This window comes from Idiotropiscis lumnitzeri, chromosome 7 (genome assembly GCF_059441095.1).
Source record: "Idiotropiscis lumnitzeri isolate Australia: NSW breed Sydney's pygmy pipehorse chromosome 7, RoL_Ilum_1.0, whole genome shotgun sequence".
Classification (NCBI taxonomy): domain Eukaryota; kingdom Metazoa; phylum Chordata; class Actinopteri; order Syngnathiformes; family Syngnathidae; genus Idiotropiscis; species Idiotropiscis lumnitzeri.
This window is the reverse complement of record NC_142397.1, coordinates 6,730,056-6,747,363: the sequence shown is the minus strand read 5'-3', so window position 1 is coordinate 6,747,363 and position 17,308 is coordinate 6,730,056. Positions and strand designations below refer to the sequence as shown.

General features: G+C 40.6%; 2 protein-coding genes across 3 annotated transcripts; one reads left to right on the top strand and one right to left on the bottom strand.

Annotated features, from left to right (window-relative positions):
• Window positions 1-229: 229 nt before the first annotated feature.
• On the top strand, window positions 230-3,560 carry mrpl28 (mitochondrial ribosomal protein L28). The gene is made up of 6 exons (XM_088300788.1): window positions 230-353; window positions 730-1,022; window positions 1,096-1,248; window positions 2,006-2,140; window positions 2,233-2,319; window positions 3,126-3,560. Exons 2-6 carry the CDS (start codon window positions 738-740, stop codon window positions 3,219-3,221), a joined length of 756 nt encoding a protein of 251 aa, XP_088156914.1. The 5' UTR covers window positions 230-353; window positions 730-737; the 3' UTR covers window positions 3,222-3,560.
• A 2,706-nt stretch (window positions 3,561-6,266) lies between these two features.
• On the bottom strand, window positions 6,267-16,372 carry relb (RELB proto-oncogene, NF-kB subunit). 2 transcript variants are annotated; one of them, XM_088301522.1, is made up of 11 exons: window positions 16,103-16,372; window positions 15,899-15,919; window positions 14,360-14,541; window positions 11,599-11,934; window positions 10,487-10,653; window positions 10,322-10,413; window positions 10,120-10,251; window positions 9,744-9,848; window positions 9,460-9,675; window positions 8,887-8,958; window positions 6,267-8,722 (listed from the first exon to the last, which is right to left on the bottom strand). In XM_088301522.1, exons 1-11 carry the CDS (start codon window positions 16,125-16,127, stop codon window positions 8,310-8,312), a joined length of 1,761 nt encoding a protein of 586 aa, XP_088157648.1. In that variant the 5' UTR covers window positions 16,128-16,372; the 3' UTR covers window positions 6,267-8,309. The 2 variants fall into 2 exon arrangements, with proteins under 2 accessions (XP_088157648.1, XP_088157649.1); XM_088301523.1 differs by lacking the exons at window positions 14,360-14,541; window positions 15,899-15,919; window positions 16,103-16,372 and adding an exon at window positions 12,795-13,071 and having other exon boundaries at window positions 6,268-8,722.
• Between the last annotated feature and the right edge of the window lie 936 nt (window positions 16,373-17,308).

The window sequence follows — 17,308 nt, the reverse complement described above, 5'->3', positions numbered from 1 at the left end:
AGTACGATAGTTACGTTATTTCTGAGTTAATAGAAAAATGTATTGGGAAAAAAATCCTAATTCAATTCTACATCCGGTTTTCCCGGATGAAGCTGTTTTTCGACCTCCTTCCAATGAGCATCCTCTTTCTTTTTAAACCAATCAAAACAACGACAATAGTCGGCGACGCCACCAATGATAAAACGTTCAAATATTAACCAATCACCAGTGACATGCATGTTCGCTACTGCCAATAGTAATCCTCGTTGTTGTGACGCGAGTTCAGTAATGCGGAAGTTAGCCGAGCGCTGCGATGTCCTTGCATGCTTGGCGTTTGTCACGCAGAATTTAAAACGCCTTTATTATTTTGCTTGGTAAGATTCATGCTTTATAGCTTACTTAACGATGTCATGATGTAAAATAGTATTATATTGTTAATTCATCAATAATAACTTGCCCGGCGGTACGTTTACCGTGCTTTTTACTGTCTAATTTACCTACGCATAATGATCAATATTGCGTGTTATCGTGCACGTTCCAGCTCCTTAATTTAAATGCACTGCACATATAAGACAATACAAAAACTTTTAAAGATTACATGCAACTGCGTGAAACTTAAAGGATAGATAAGTCTTAAGAATTGTACTTGGGCAGGGATTTATTTGCATACCTCTAATTGAAGCCTGTGTACCACACGTGAAGAATTAAGATTTTATAATGAATTCTTTATTCTGTCGTAATGCCTTTAAGATTCCAGTATGCCGCTCCATAAATACCCTCCTAAAATCTGGGATGCCCTCAAACTAAAAGAAGGCATCTACACCCGGCTTCCCAAGCATTATCTGAAGTCTCTGGAACCGAAAGACCCCACGCCGGTCCACTGGAGGCCCCTGGGGGTCCAATACCGACTCAGTCCCAAGACGGGGCAGAAAGAACGAGTGCAAGACATCCCGATTCCCATCTACTACCCTCCCGATTCGCAGAATGGCCTTTGGGGGGGTGAGGGTTGGGTTTCGGGCTACAGATATGCCAACAACGATAAAGTGAGTGTATACCAGGATGTTTTGATCGTTTTTTTTGTTAAGTTTTATAACTTTAACTTCATCTTCTGCGTAGATGTCCAATCGTCTGCGGAAAACGTGGAAGCCGCTGCTATTGAAGAGAGAACTTTACAGCGAGATCCTGGACCACAAGTTCACCATCACGGTCACGCCGCGCACCCTGGACCTCATCGACGCCGCCTTTGGATTTGATTTGTACATCCTCAAAGTAAGAGAGATAACTGACAATCACATGATACACTGCCCATGTATTTTTGCCAGGTACTTATACTGCACACAAATGTTCGAAAGCACAGTAAGTATGGCTTGAATGGTGCAATGATAATCACAATATTGTTGTGAGGTTGGTGGGTATTAAAATAAAAACTCATGATAATGTTAAAAAAAAACTGGACTTGGCTAGCGTTTATGTAGTTCACGATGCTGTGTTCGGCTGATGTCGACAAAAAATCATGATTTTTTTGGGGGGGGACGGAGTTGTGCTGTTTTTAATATCGTATCAAGGCGATGACAATATGGTAGCAATTATAACATTGCAATATCGCTGTTATCGTTACATCCCTATTTCGGATTGAGATATTTATGAGCTGACCAGTCAGTTGAAATTGTCCAAAATGCGTCAGTACTGAAACCAGCACGTGGGGTCACATTTTCTTGCGCTACTTTGTGTCATGTGTGCATGTATGTCATTTAACGGACAAATTCCGTTCAGATTAGAGGTCTTACTTGAGAGCCACTATGCAATTAAAAAAATAAATACAATTTTAAAAGAATGTCTCTGAGGAGCTGTTGAAAAACTTCAAATATGAACCCGCAAGTGCTAAAAAAATAGTTCAAATAAAAAATGTTTCCAGTTCATTTGATGCTGTTGAAATTCTGCCTTCTCCGTTCCTTGATTGAAGGCCATTATCGCCCCCTACTGGACATCCTATTTCGATTGGAGTCTGTTTGTTTTTCCTTACTAGACCCCAAAAGAAGATCTGAACTCTAAACTGGGCATGGACCTGAAAAGGGCCATGTTACTCCGTTTGGCTCGCAAAGACACGCAACTGTATCCAGGCGACCCAAAGACAAGAGAAAAGGTGTACAACAAATACAAGGTAACAGTTTGTTCGTCGTCTATTCTACCGGCTCAGTGTTGAAAGTCCAATGAAATGATTCCTATTTATCTTTTGTCCACGACACTGAGCAGCAGTTTGAGATTCCCGAGGAGGAAGCCGAGTGGGTGGGGCTGACTCTGGAGGAAGCTGTGGAGAAGCAGCGGCAGCTGGAGCACAAGGTAACGTGATCACAATTAAATGCAGAAAAAATGCACATTTGTTGGTTGGCGGTTGGGGGGGGGGTATTTGTTTTTCCGGAAATACATATTTTGAGTTTCTAATTTTCTCACTTAAAGACTTTACATAACAGTTATCGCAATTTAAAAACGTTACTGGTTTTTGCTAAAAATAAGACGAGTCATCACTAGGAATGTAACGATGAATCAAAAGTTGATTTAAAATCGATTTAAACTGCTTAAAATATGCGTCGATGTAAAAAATAAAAGAATCAATAAGGAAATTTTGATCACAAAAGGATTTGTAATGACAACAGTCAAATCTGTTGCACATTTATTCATTTTCATGTTTACTTCTGGCACAAAAAAAACCCACAGATAAGACAAAAATCTAGCTAAACAGTCAGAATGATTTGTTCATTTTCAAGTTTTTTTGTTTTTTTTGTTTTTAATGTTCCAAAAAACCTTTTAACAAGAAGAAAATACAGATGGTAAAATGAAAAATAAAATGAACATTTCAGTTATAAAATAAGTTATTCATTTTGAAAAACAAAGACAAAAATAAAAACTAGAGCCAAATCAAAGTCGGATACGGAAAATCTAAACGAATCCGGGCCAAAATTCCTAATACATTTTTAAATGATGTGTTTCTGATGTAGAAATCTCTCTCAAAATAAAAGAAAAAGTGATTTGAGAAGAAGCTCGGTGCATATGTGAACACGCTGCGCAATGATGAGTAAACCTTCAAGCAATTCGTCGTACTTGTGTACACGTGTTTAATGTAATGTGTGTGCGTGTGCGTCTACCAGGAGCCCGAGCCGCTGTTCAAGGTGTTTGTGGAAAAGCTGATAGAGGAGCTGCACATCCAAAAACTGTCCGAGCCTCATCTCACGGAAAACAAATGAAGAGCAAGCAAATGTCAGATATCCGTGCATGTGTGCGAGACAGAGAGACACTCAGGAAATGCAAACATCATTTATTGATCTCATTTCCTCTTTTTGTTTGCTGGAAGAACTCTCAACACTGGTGTAAATACAACAGCTGTCCATTTTATCAGTTTGTATAAAATTTTTGAAAATTTCACATTTATATTCTGTACTGTGTCTCTTTGAACTGAAAATAAAATAATGTGCAAATGCACAACATAGCAGCTGTAGAAATACGAGGAATTAAAGTGGATGTGTTGTGTACACGTCCCTGTTTGATGTCCCATTTTTGTGATTAAAAAAAAGTGTCGCGTTCTATTTGGATTTGTCCTCTAAATGGCGCTCACATGAAGCGCCCCATAGGAAGCTCGAATTTGGAGTGCTGAGTTTTTCAACTCGTGTTCACGAACGTCTATATCGCGCTATGTTTTCTCTTTCGTTCTTAAGTTTGGGAGTTACTTCTAGAGCTAACGTGACGGGGATTTCCTCTACTCATTGTGGGGACTCCCGTGGGTTTTGTTAACCTAACTAGTGGAAACTTGTGGTCATGGTATATATGGTTCACCTGCTTTCGTTATTTAAAGTTAGGGTTTTAACCGAGGGTTAGGGTTTCAAAGTAAGGTTAGGGTTTCCAACTAGGGTTAGGGTTTACAACTAGCGTGAGGCTTAGGGTTTCCAACTAGAATTAGGGTTTTCAATTAGGGTTAGGGTTTCCAACTAGCGTGAGGCTTAGGGTTTCCAACTAGAATTAGGGTTTCCAATTAGGGTTAGGGTTTCCAACTAGGGTTAGGGTTTCCAACTAGCGTGAGGCTTAGGGTTTCCAACTAGAATTAGGGTTTCCAATTAGGGTTAGGGTTTCCAACTAGGGTTAGGGTTTCCAACTAGCGTGAGGTTTAGGGTTTCCAACTAGGGTTAGGGTTTCCAACTAGGGTTAGGTTTTCCAAATAGGGTTAGGGTTTCCAACTAGGATTAGGGTTAGGGTTTCCAACTAGGGTTAGGGTTTCCAATTAGGGTTAGGATTTCCAATTAGGATTATGGTTAGGGTTTCCAACTAGGGTTAGGGTTTCCAAATAGGGTTAGGGTTTCAAACTAGGGTTTCCAACTAGGATTAGGGTTTCCAATTAGGGTTAGGGTTTCCAACTAGGATTAGGGTTAGGGTTTCCAATTAAGGTTAGGATTTCCCATTAGGGTTAGGATTTCCAATTAGGATTAGGGTTAGGGTTTCCAACTAGGGTTAGGGTTTCCAAATAGGGTTTCAAACTAGGGTTAGGGTTTCCAACTAGGATTAGGGTTTCCAATTAGGGTTAGGGTTTCCAACTAGAGTTAGGGTTTCCAATTAAGGTTAGGATTTCCAATTAGGATTAGGGTTAGGGTTTCCAACTAGGGTTAGGGTTTCCAACTAGGATTAGGGTTTCCAATTAGGGTTAGGGTTTCCAACTAGGATTAGGGTTAGGGTTTCCAATTAAGGTTAGGATTTCCAATTAAGGTTAGGATTTCCAATTAGGGTTAGGGTTTCCAACTAGGGTTAGGGTTAGGGTTTCCAACTAGGGTTAGGGTATCCAACTAGGGTTAGGGTTTCCAACTAGGATTAGGGTTAGGGTTTCCAACTAGGGTTAGGGTTTCCAACTAGGATTAGGGTTTCCAATTAGGGTTAGGGTTTCCAACTAGGATTAGGGTTAGGGTTTCCAATTAAGGTTAGGATTTCCAATTAGGGTTAGGATTTCCAATTAGGATTAGGGTTAGGGTTTCCAACTAGGGTTAGGGTTAGGGTTTCCAACTAGGGTTAGGGTATCCAACTAGGGTTAGGGTTTCCAACTAGGATTAGGGTTAGGGTTTCCAACTAGGGTTAGGGTTTCCAAATAGGGTTAGGGTATCCAACTAGGGTTAGGGTTTCCAACTAGGATTAGGGTTAGGGTATCCAATTAGGGTTAGGGTTTTAAACTGGGGTTAAGGTATCAAACTTGCGTTAAGATTTAAACGTAGGGTTTCAAACTAGCGTGAGGGTTTCAATGTAGGGTTTCAATTTTGAATTAGGCTTTCAAACTAGGTTTAGGGTTTTAAAGTAGGTTTTGAAACACTGCGATGTAGATTTAAATTTACATACTCATTCCGCCCTCGTATCTTTCATGAGCAGATTATGTCAGAACACCTCGAAAGTGAGTCTTTTGAAGGAGGATGTGATCACCGCCATTCATGAAATGTTTCCTGAAGCCGTTAAAGACGGCCAGCTGCGCTCCAATTCATCGAAGACAGGATATCCACATGTTCCGAGAACATGTCCACGCATGCCACAGCCAACCATGTCACAAAAAAAAAGAAAATAATAATAAAAAAAGAGGAAAATGCACTAAGGTGACAACTCGGGCCGGTCTCAGATAAGCTCATTAAATTTGTCACCCATCTGATAGCACTTGTCCTCATTAATCTGAGTTCTAGCTCGGCTGACTTAAAATCTCATCACGAGTCAATCGCAATCGTATAATAAATAGTATTTCATTTTACAAAAAAAAAAAGAAAAAATGCAAAAGCGTCTCAATCAGCCGACTTTAAAATTTAAATCTGCCAGCCACTTAAACGTCTTTCCAAATTATTATTCAAATTATGTTTCTCTTATTTTCATGACTAGTCAATGCGAAAAGCTACATGATTTTCAAATCGAGTGCATAAAGAATAATTTGAATATTAACAATTATATACAGTACAAGTTTCTAAATAAGGTGCTCCAAAATGCACTTGGAACAATTAAGTGTAGTGGTGTTTAAAAATATGAGAACTGTTTTCAAATGTAAATTCTGAAAACTTTTTACAAATTCGTCACTCCAGAACCACTGCATTAGGCCACCTTGCTGCGTGATGACACAATACAACTTTATTTATATACCCTCACATGAGATATAAACATTTTAAATATTGTACATATTTGCGGACAAAATGCAAGCAGAACTGTTCAAAAGTAACCCATTAAAATCGAGAAAGTGAGAAATAACGCAGAGGTAGAAGGACAAATTGCCACGGTAGAATTGACAGTTATGGACAGTGAGAGCATTAAATATCATATTTCATCCAGACTACGTCATGCAAGACAGACGACCAAATGAGTCATCACAAAGCAGGCAGCAAAAGCTACTTGGAAGCCAAAATGAGAACTTTGGCAATGTATGTTTACGGTAACATGTTCACACTTCTCATTTTTGAGAATTGTAAAGTGAAGTAGTTTCCAATGATGAGAGACACTTGGGCTAAAGAGTTTTTTTTTTTATTGTTCCCGTCGTCACAGTGTTTACATAGGAATGTTCAACAGGTTTGTTTAGGCGCACTGAGTAACACCACGCTTCCTTTTAAGAATGGAATGCAAAATCTCCCATCAATCAATAATGATGATAACACACAAGTTCAGAATCTAAACTACACTTTAGGCACACAACAGTTTATGGAATACACAAACATCAGTAAAAACACGCAAACACACAAATACTTGCCAATGCTGACTAGTTCTGTTTCCCTGAAGCCATGACCAGCAAAGCCTTCAGGGTGAATTAGCGGGCGCTTCAAGTTATATGGACTCTTTCAATGCTTCAAATAGAGTCAACCTTTGAGCGAAAAACAAAAAAATTCAACAACAAAAAAAATACACTTCACTAGCGGCATTTGGCAATAACAGGAATTATTGTGTATTATTATGAACCAGGAAAGAGACGTTAGGCCTATTAGATAAAGAAATCCCGTTCCGTTGATTACGACGTGATCATGTTCTATATTTTCTATCTAGACTACTTTGTCATGCAAAATGTATGACGTTAACAATTGGCAACTCGTTAGTGAATAAATATGGGTTACAAACCGCGCCTCGATAATTAGTAGGCAGTTTAAGATGCGAACCAAATAAATGTACGCTATGACAAAACGTTGGGAGAAATCCCTTTTCAATGATTATTGGTGTGACAGCGATCGACTATTTCTTGGATCAATTAGCAGGCGGGTATATGAAGCGCCAACTATGATTTATTCTTTTTTTTTTTCCTGGAAATAAAGGCTAGTGTAGCTATGTGTAAACCAGTCCCTTTCGTTATTATTAAGTCATGAAAATTTGAAACGTGAATGGAGATGTTTTTTTGTGTGATGTCCTGGATTAGCAGGTCAGCTACCTTTATGTAGGAAAAACAGCAATCTCAAGGCTACAAATAAAAGTCTCCTTTTGATATTTATTAAATAGTTTTCCATATTGGTACTTCATAAAAAATGAAAAGTGTATAAGTAACAATTAGCTGGTTGTTACCAGTACACGGATTAGTTTCTCTATTCATTAGAAGGCAGTGTAAGGAATTTTAAAAATGCATGTGGTGCAAAATGTTACGGGAAAATGCATTTTCAAATAAGGAATTCAGCTAGATTTGGGAATGAGATTTTTATTCTGGAAAAAGTAGCCACACGAAAACAAGTTTCTGTTCTATCATTACTTCGTACAAATTGGAAAAATGAATGTATAGCTGTTTTGGGGTGTGGCTATTTCTTGATTAAATTGCTAAGGTAGTTTTGTGAAGGCTGCTATAAACAAGTGCACTTCTTTTGATAACAACTTAATAATCTTCTTCACTGTCATTTCATACAAAATTAAAGAGACATTTTGGATTCATTAAAAACAGAGGTGGGTAGTAATGCGCCACATTTACTCAGGTACATTACCTTAAGTAATTTTTGGGATAACGCAAACTTGTCCGAGTAGTTTTATTGCAAAAATTATTTTCACTTTTACTTGCCTATTTTTGTTGAGTCTCTTTCCTGTGTTATATTGTATTAAAAAATTTAAAAAATAAATAAAAGTAATGCATTTCAAAGATGAGATTTGTCTAAATTTGGGAATGTGGTTTCCATTTTTTTCAAAATGTCTTTTTATACGCAAGCGTGGAACAGCATAAACAAGTCTTTTTTTACTACCACTACTTAATTTACAACTACTTCACTGTGGAAACTTGTGACGTATCGTGACCGGAAACGAAATATAAAGTGTGACGTTGTTGGTTAACCGGTGACTGGAGTCCAGACTATTTCCCGGAATTTCATACGCTCTCATAGGTCGTCTTCAATCTTCACCTGCACCACGTTGGACGGGCTGGCCGGCGGCTCAGTCTGCATGTCCCAGTTCCCGTTGACCAGCATGTTGAACTGCAAGTCGGCATAATGGGAAAAGTCCTGCGTGTACAGGCCGAAGTTCTGGTTGGGGTTGGCGTCCATGTTGGCAAAGGGGGCCTGGCCGCCGTCGGGCATGGCCGGGATGACGGCTGGGTCCGAAAACATGTCCATAAAGGAGGGCATTTCCATCAGCTGATTGAGGAGGGCCATCTCGTCATTGTCCATGTTGGCGTCTTGCGGCTCGGCGTAGCACATCTCCCCTAAAGGGGCGGGAACCGGCTGGGCCGAGCACGGCGACATCATGGCGTGAGCGAAATGGAAGGACTGTTCCGGGGCTGCTGCGCACTCGGCTGCCAGTGAAGATGATAAATGATTGGTACACAGTAGGAAGGAACGATTGGGAAAAATTATTAATATTAATTACATTTTTGAAATAAAGCCTACCGACCGTGTGATGTTGATTATTTGTTCAGCCGGAAAATAATTGAGGTCAAAACGGCGGCATGATGCTCACCCGTGATGTTGGTTTTCTCTTGGAAGTTCACGTCTGACTTGATCGTTCTCTTGCGCTTCACCTCATACGGATCTGAAAGTGGAAAAGTTCACAAAAAAAGTGTCAAGGTGTTTATCCGTACACAAGGCAAACAAGTCATCTTGTTTTTGTGCTTTTTGTTTATTTGTCTTATGAATTGGTTTTGAATCGTCGCGTCGGTGTTACAATAGTTTACGCATTAAATTCTGATGTGTCGATTCAGGTTTGCGTTTGCTGTACGGCTGTGAGATCATGCTATTGATCTTCTTGGGGTTTTATTAACTAGTTTTGAACACTTCTGTGTTGCAATAGTATTTGCATGACATTAAGGTAAAACATGAAATAAAGTTTTAGTGAAACAAAATACATCCTTGCCTCCACATAATACGTCGGGCACAAAAAAAGATTTCAAGAGGGTACACGGCGAAAAAAGATTTGGAACCACTGAGTTACAGATTAAAATTGTAATTGTGATCTACTTAATTTGGTATGTGACTGATTCAAGTAGTTGGCGCGCTCCTATTTTGACGGTATGAATTGTAAACCCATGCTGACCCGGATTATACGGCAGGTACGTGAAGGTGACGGGCTCGCTCTCCATCTGGTCGGAGAGCCGGCGCAGGGTGACGCTGACGTCCACTTCCTCTGTGATGTCCTGGTCCTGGTAGGGAGGCGTTTTGAACACGATGGCGATCTGCCGGTGGACGTCCGTCTGGGCAAACTCGCCGTTCGCCTTCCACGAGCCGCGCCGAAAGATGATCTCGATGTCATCTGCATGCAGCAAAGCGAGTTGTCGTGTTAGTTGAGTCGAGTTTTCAGCGTGGCCGACGTGGTCGTACCTTTCTGGACTTTGTCGCACAGCATGTAGATCTCCGTCTTGCCAGTGCAGGCACCTGTGTACTGGTTCAGCTGGCTGATTTTTAACTGGGATGTCGTGGTCGCCTCTGACAGGGAAAAGCACATCAAAATAGATATTAGCATCAGAAAATAAAATTGGTGATGGTGATGAGCCACTCCGGAAAGTGATTCATAAAAATATAGTCTACAATTTACAATCTACAATTGTATTTTATATTTGGTATATTTAACCAGATTGCTTTCATGTGACCAAATACCATACCAATACCAACAAGGTGTGAAAGTTTGAAGAGGATCCTTTTAGAATTACTCTGTGGCAGAGGCACATGTTGTTGTTTCTTTGCGTGTGTTGCCTACTTTTGTCATAGATGGGATTGGACACCACAGGGCTGAGACTGTCCGTTGTGCCGTCCTCCCACTCCAGCTCACACTGGAAACACAGACGCACGGCATTCATGTCCATGTCCTCAATGCCCTTGGAGTGACCAGCTATGGGACCAAATAAACGGAACGTCACTACACACCATTTTACACACACACACACACACGTCTGTCTTACTTAGAAATGGGTCAATATTCTGGCTTCTTCTCTTTTGCAGTGAGACGTCAAGTTCTTTCCTCCTCACACACTGGATGCCCAGGTTGGCGAAACTATCGAATTAAAACAAACGCTGCAGCACACTTGTTTAAAGGAGGGAATCGTGAAAAAAATAAAAAGCCGCACCTGTGGCGTCGGTTGCTGTGAGGATTCAGCGTCACCACGCAGATACCCGATCCATTCCGGCAGTCTTTTCCCACAAGGCAGTGGGGGTGCGGCCGGTGTGGGGGGTCTTTGGTCACCAGGGAAACGGTGACCGCGACTTTCTTCAAGTGCTCAATGGAGCCTTGAATCTGAAAACGTGATGACGTAAGAGTGGGGGGTGACTCATGGCTCTGTATTATGAATAACAAAAATATTTGAATTAAAGAAAGAAAAACATGTTTGGTCCAATGGGAGTGGAAATGCTGTGGACTTTTGTAAGTGGATTATTTCTTGTCTTTCTGGAAGTGTGATTTTTGCTTTGCTTTCTCAGCACACATGAGGAGCACTGCCGAGATCATCCCTCCTGTCCTGTCTTTTTTTCTGTTCAATTTTTCTAAGTTCTCTCTCACACTTTCTTGTCCTGTCCGACTACATTATCTAATAAATATCCACAATATAAATAACCACGCAACAACTTTGCCTGCTCGGAGTGACGTCATCTGCTGGCTCGCGAGAGGACTACAACTCTCAGACGACGGTTCGACCTTCTCTCCTTCCGGCTAAAGGTCGTGCAGTCATATTGAAACAAATACATTAAAAATCAACCCCAAAGGCTCGCGTGATGATTGCATTGAAAAACGAAGGACATTTTCGCTATAATTATAGTTTAATAACCCAAAAATTTTGTTTCACTTACTTTTCATTTATAATTTTTTTTTCAATTTTAGTTTGTTATTTCGTTAACTAAAATAACATTGCTCTCAAGTCGAGGTATAAAAAAGTGACTTAGAAGACTAAGAGGAGACGCTTTGCTGAACACACTTTTTTTTTTCCTTTCCCTCTCTCGACAGCCACACAAAAAAATAAGAGTTTTTTCGATAAGAGGTTTGATTTCTTCTCCAACAAAAATATAGACGATGTCAAGTGGACCCGAGCATGGCAAGGATTGCCAAGTGTGAGAACGTTCTTATAAATGGGAACTTTTTTTTTCTTTACTGGCTTGTTGACATACGGTCTGGTAAAAAGGAGTAAAACCTCAGTTTCACATTAAAAGGGGTGGAAATTACCAGGGGTGTCTGTCACATCCTCCGTACCTCTATGGCAGGCTGAGTCTTGTTGCTTTCACTCCCGGAAGCGCCCAGGATGCTGCCGGCCGAGCGTCCCTCGCACTCGTAGCGAAACCTCATGCCTCGCTCTTTGGGCTGCTCCACCACCACAAGCTTGGGCTTCTCCAGATTGCGCTCCAGCATCTCTACTCCGGACCGGCCCTTAGAGGAGACGGCGCTGGTGCTGGAGGGCTTTGATGGTAGCGAGCACGGGGGGCCGCGACCATGGCGGGAGGGGCCGGCGTGCGGATGGGCGGGTGGGCGTTGAGACATTTCCCGAGGCGAGCAGAGCTGCTGCAGGGGTGGGGTGAAGCTGCAGCTTGACTAAAAGGAAATAAAATTCAAATTGGATGAAACTTCACTGCAAAATTCATTCACAATAAGAATCATCGGAAATGAATGACTCTCTGATGGTGATGATCCCGATTGACACCGCAAAGGAAACTTTTTGCAGCTTTTGTATTGTATAGCTTTAGAGCGCAAAGGTCAGTCTCATGAAAAAGTATTTGTCCATGAAAACATTTTTGCTTGTTTTTTTTTTTCAAGCAGTTTCCCCACTTCAATGTTTAGGATCATTAAACAAATGTAAAAATCAGACAAGAAAAACAACAATTTCAATGGCCCAACTAGTTATTAGGTTTCGGGCACAATCCCTTTTTCACACAGGGCCATGTAGGTTTTGATTTTTTTTTCTCCCTTTATGATAAAACATCCTTCCAGGCATTATCCAAACCTCTTTTTGTCATTTGTTTTAAAACTGCATTTTGTGTTTACTTGTTTTGTCTTTGACTAATACTTGTAATAGTAATAATACTTACAAACATACAAATAAATGCACTCAGGGAAGGGCTAAAAACGTTTTCACGCCACTCTTTGTACAAATATGTATAATATAGCACATACAATAGCTGAATGCATCACACTGAGAAGCATTTCTGACATTTTGATTCACTTATGTAGCTACAAGCGATGGTCAAACTGCTGCCAGGACAATGCAGTGCCAGATCCACAGAAATACAATGAAACGTTAATTAAAACCTTAATCCCGAACCACGCCTCAGTCTTATTATCTGAATCACAAATGAAACTACCGATATGTTTGACAGGCCTATGTAAATAAAATGATACCATACAAAAAGTCAACAATTTCCATTCCCCCAGGGCCCAGACGATGTCAAACGCACCTAAAAAACAAGCGAGCCACCGACCAGTACGCTTAATATGACATCATGCAGTAGGCATCCAAATGATCCAACCTCCAGGGGACAAAGAACAGGCGGCAGACAGTCAGTAACCAGCAAGAATGGGAGAAGACGGAGACCCTGCCTCTCAATGTGCCATGATCATGTCTGAAGTGAGCATGATCCTGTTGCTTGTGCCGGCCGGGCAATTTAGCTTTGAACAAATAGCAGTACACAAAAAAAAAAAAAAAAAGGGCTGAGCAGCGCGAGCCGAAAGGAAATAGGAAGTCGGCTCACAGTGACGACCAATGGAAGAGCAGCTCCTGGCCAAGAATGTGACTTTTCACCCTCTCGGGAGGGCTTGGCCAGTTAGAGGACGGCAAAACGAAAGTGGGAATCATGTTACAGCAACTCCTTCCATGGAGCCAAGTTACTATGACGTAACTCTGACGAGAATTAAAACTGTTTCACCAATGCAGCCTATTCGCTGAGTCAAGCATGGTTTACGGATAGACCTGCCTGACCGCTTTGTACCGTGGTGGCGTCCACAAGAAGTCACATGATTTCTCCCAACGCTAAACAACAAGTGAATTGGCTGGTGCTTGTTTGGCCTTGCTGCTCTTGGTAAAGTGTTCCCGGGATTTTTTCTGCCAGATTCATTCAGTGTTTCCTAAGCTTTGTTAAGCCAATTATGTTAGAAAAAGTATCAATGAAGAAATAATGATTGTCTCGTCTGAATTTACTGCCAAGTGGACCGACTCACTGGGAAATCCGGGGCTGTTCAACTGAACACAAAGCTGGTATATTTGCAAAAAGCCATGACTTTTTCTGTTGTATGGATGGCAACAGGTGGCTACACACGTTCGTTTTACCTTCTGTCCATTTCTTTTTTTTCGACCGGTATCAAGTGAAAAGATCATGACGACAAGAATAACCTTGGCATATCTCTCAAGGCATATTTTTGGTCAAAATTAAAACCGTAAAATTTGAATTGGTTCTACTGCATTCTGAGTATCATATCGTTCTAAAATCATTCCGTTTTCTCAATGTTTATTAGGGCTACCTTCACGTCAAGCCTATTAGAAAATGTACCATGATTATAGTGAAAGCCATAAAGTAATGTGAAAAGCCAAAGCATTTAATGTGACGTGATATGTAGACTCTCAGCCTTAACTGAAACGTTTAAAACTAAAACCATAACAGCCATTAATCACTGGATTATTCGCTGGGCTTGGATGAAAAGGCCTTTTCTTCATTGAACTCCCCCGGCAGCACCATTGCATGAATGCGTACTGTCATGTCACAAAGTCTGAAAGTAGATTTGATTCACTTTCCAACAATATCCATCATTCATTATCGAGATGAAAGCCAAAAATATGCCACTTTGATGACATGATGTCATGGGCAGGACTAATAACGCCCCCCCCCCCTCGATTAAAGGTCCTTTAGAAAAAAAATGCACCAGGATGCAGTAACAGTACGAAAGTGAATGGCTTCTCGAACCCGGGCACCAACGAGCAACTTTCCATCCCTCCCAATGTGCAACCAAAGCCAACAAAAATTCTTACCTGACACGAGACGCCTCTAGCCACCAGCACTGGCTGAGATGGCGGCGATGAGGATGAGGAGGAGGAGGCGGAGCAAACCCGGTGCATCCTGTGGTTTTGGCTGCGCAGCTCGGCAGGAGGAGGTGGCGGTCTGGGGAGGGATATGCCTGTGTGGTCCTCTGTGATGATCTCCTGGATGAGGTCTGAGATACAAGAGAGTCTTTTGTTAGCACTTGGGAGGAGATGCGAGCCCTCAGTAAGTATTACAGTTCACACAACAGAACATCAGTGATTTCATTCAAGGAAACCGCAAATACTTCAAAGCAGATGTAGCTATTGTGACGTCCAGTCCAACTTACATATTAAAATAAAAAAAAACAATCAAGATAGAATAAATGAAAATTAATTAAAAAAACTCAAAAAATAATCAAAATATTTATGCTTTTAAAAATAATTGTTTTTTTAAATCACCAAAACAAAACATTTTAATTACAAAAATATGACGTTGAAAAGTGACATTCATTTAAACTTAAATGTTATATTCATACGTCTCAATGTGAGGATCACAAAAGCTTAGCATTACCCAAAATACAATTCAATTGTGTTGAAGTTAAGTTCAATACATTTGAATTTAATCTTTAAGGAGAGTTTTTTTATTCATTTATTGGGGTAAATTAGATATATTTTATTTGCAATACATTTTAACTGATACTTTATTTAAATAGTTTTTTCCCTTAAATTAACAGCAAGCATGGGCTGATCTTATATTGCTATATATTAAAAAAAGGCTGAGAAACATTTTATTGACGTAAAAAAAAAAAGAACTAGCAACAGTGTTATTTATTCCATATTAACGTACCTTTCATTCAAAATATCTGTCGTCAAATGTGAACTTCCAGCCACGCACATTCAGACAATCACAGATGTAACTGGCAGGCTACAATATTAACTCTTGCGTATGTTATTAGCAATTAAGCATGTCACGACACAAAACACTATGAACAAGTTTAACAAAATTAATTTGCTTCGCATTTGCAGTTTACTGCTGCAAACTGCTATTAGAAACCTGACACTGGCTCATTTGCATACTGAAGGGTGATAGGAAGTTGGGTCGCCGTTCACTGCAGACAGCTATTCCTCACAGCGAGCCGGCAACTTGATATATTTTATATTCGAGGGAGCATACAAGATACGAAGGCAGTAAGAAGTGGAGCAGAGGAGAGGGCGTGAGATAATAACATTGCATGAAATATAATGTACTTTGGCGGATTTGGGGGGCCTTCATGCCCCTGCCTAGACCCGGCCCTGGTTTCACCGTCAGATCTTCATGTAATGTCTGCATCCTTTCCATTCATTTGAATTAGGGAAAGGTGATTTGAGATAAAGCATTTGGAGATATAATTTCTTGTTGTTGTTTTTTTAAGTGTTGCCTGGTGTAAAAAAGTTTGAAATCCAATAATTGAAGTTATCCTCAGCATCACAGCACGCTAAACCTTCACTTCTCACTCAAGCCATCCAGACCAACAAGGACGGAGAGAACATATGCGCTCTTGTACTCACCAAAGTCGGACAGTCCTCTCTCTGCCGGACACACAAAAAGTAAACAGTCGATGAACAAGAAAAAAGAGAGTAAAACGTGTTCGACAGTTGACGATAGGCGTGTCGCATCGAGAAGAGAAAAATGACATCGTATGAAAATGATGATGTCATCTCACAGCCATCAACACACATATGTACACAAACATTGGATGAGGTGACACCTACCGGGAGTACAGCGAAAAACGTCCATGTCTCCGAGCGGCGGAGCGCATCGAAACAGTCGGTATGGGTGGTTTGAATCTAAATAAAGGAACGTTAGTTCTGCGCTGCGTGAGTCAAGGTGTGGTCAGGTGTCTAAATGCGGTTCCCAAAAAAAGACATGTGAAGGGAGAAAGGTGGCACAGCGATGACGGCGACGAAGAGTGAGCCGAGTAGTCAGTTTGCAGCACTTTCGGTGTTTCCGCAGCAGCTGGCCGCCGATTGGCTGCTCACTGCACTGGAAATCCCCAAACGTCACTTGGCTCATGGTCCAACTATTCGGCGGTCCCAGACGAAACGATGGCGCCGAGCCATAAACCAACGTGACTACAGTAAAAGGTTTCCAAGTTGACAACAACGTGGAACGACAATTAACCTTTTAACGACGAATTTCCTCGACATTACTTTTTTATTTAATACATTTTCTGCGCGGCTACAAGTAACAAGTAACGTCATCTATAGGCGACCTCTGGTACTCAAGGCGGGAATTTGTCATTGCTCTTTAAAAAAAAAAACGGACCTTCGTTTTTAAAGTTTTATTTTTCATTTAAACGGATACACAGAATTTGAGTCGTCCTCAACTATCTTACAAAATATTTTAGTTGTCATTAACGTTGTGTTCGGTGCAACCCTGTTTAGATATGAATTTTGAGCACCTGAAAATTATGTACTTCCAAACTATTGCAGAATACATTCTTAATAGCTAAAGTTTTGTATTTAAATACTAGTTTTAGTGTCAGTAAGAGTTGCAAATCACTCCAGTTTGCTAGTAAGACAAACGGCGATACAATAAATAGCACTTTGATCATGCATTTCTATACATTGGTTGGTTTGAGTGATGCACCCCATTGTGACAAACGAATGAGTAAAATGCAATATAGCTCATTATACGAGTGAGAGCCCATTTACTGTTGTATTTGATATGTACATTTGTCGTTTCAACACATGGGGATTGTTGGTGAACGAGATTGTGATTAGGGCACGACACCTGCAGGTATTTTGCGGTAGCAACGCTTTTAAAGGAAATTGAAAGTGAAAGTGGTGTTCCAAATTTATTTTACCTGTTGTATTTGAGATGTGAATTCGTCATTCATATAATCTGATGGGGATTTTTGGTGAACTCGATTGTGATTGGGGAGAGCCACCTCCAGGTTATTGTGTGGTAAAAACACT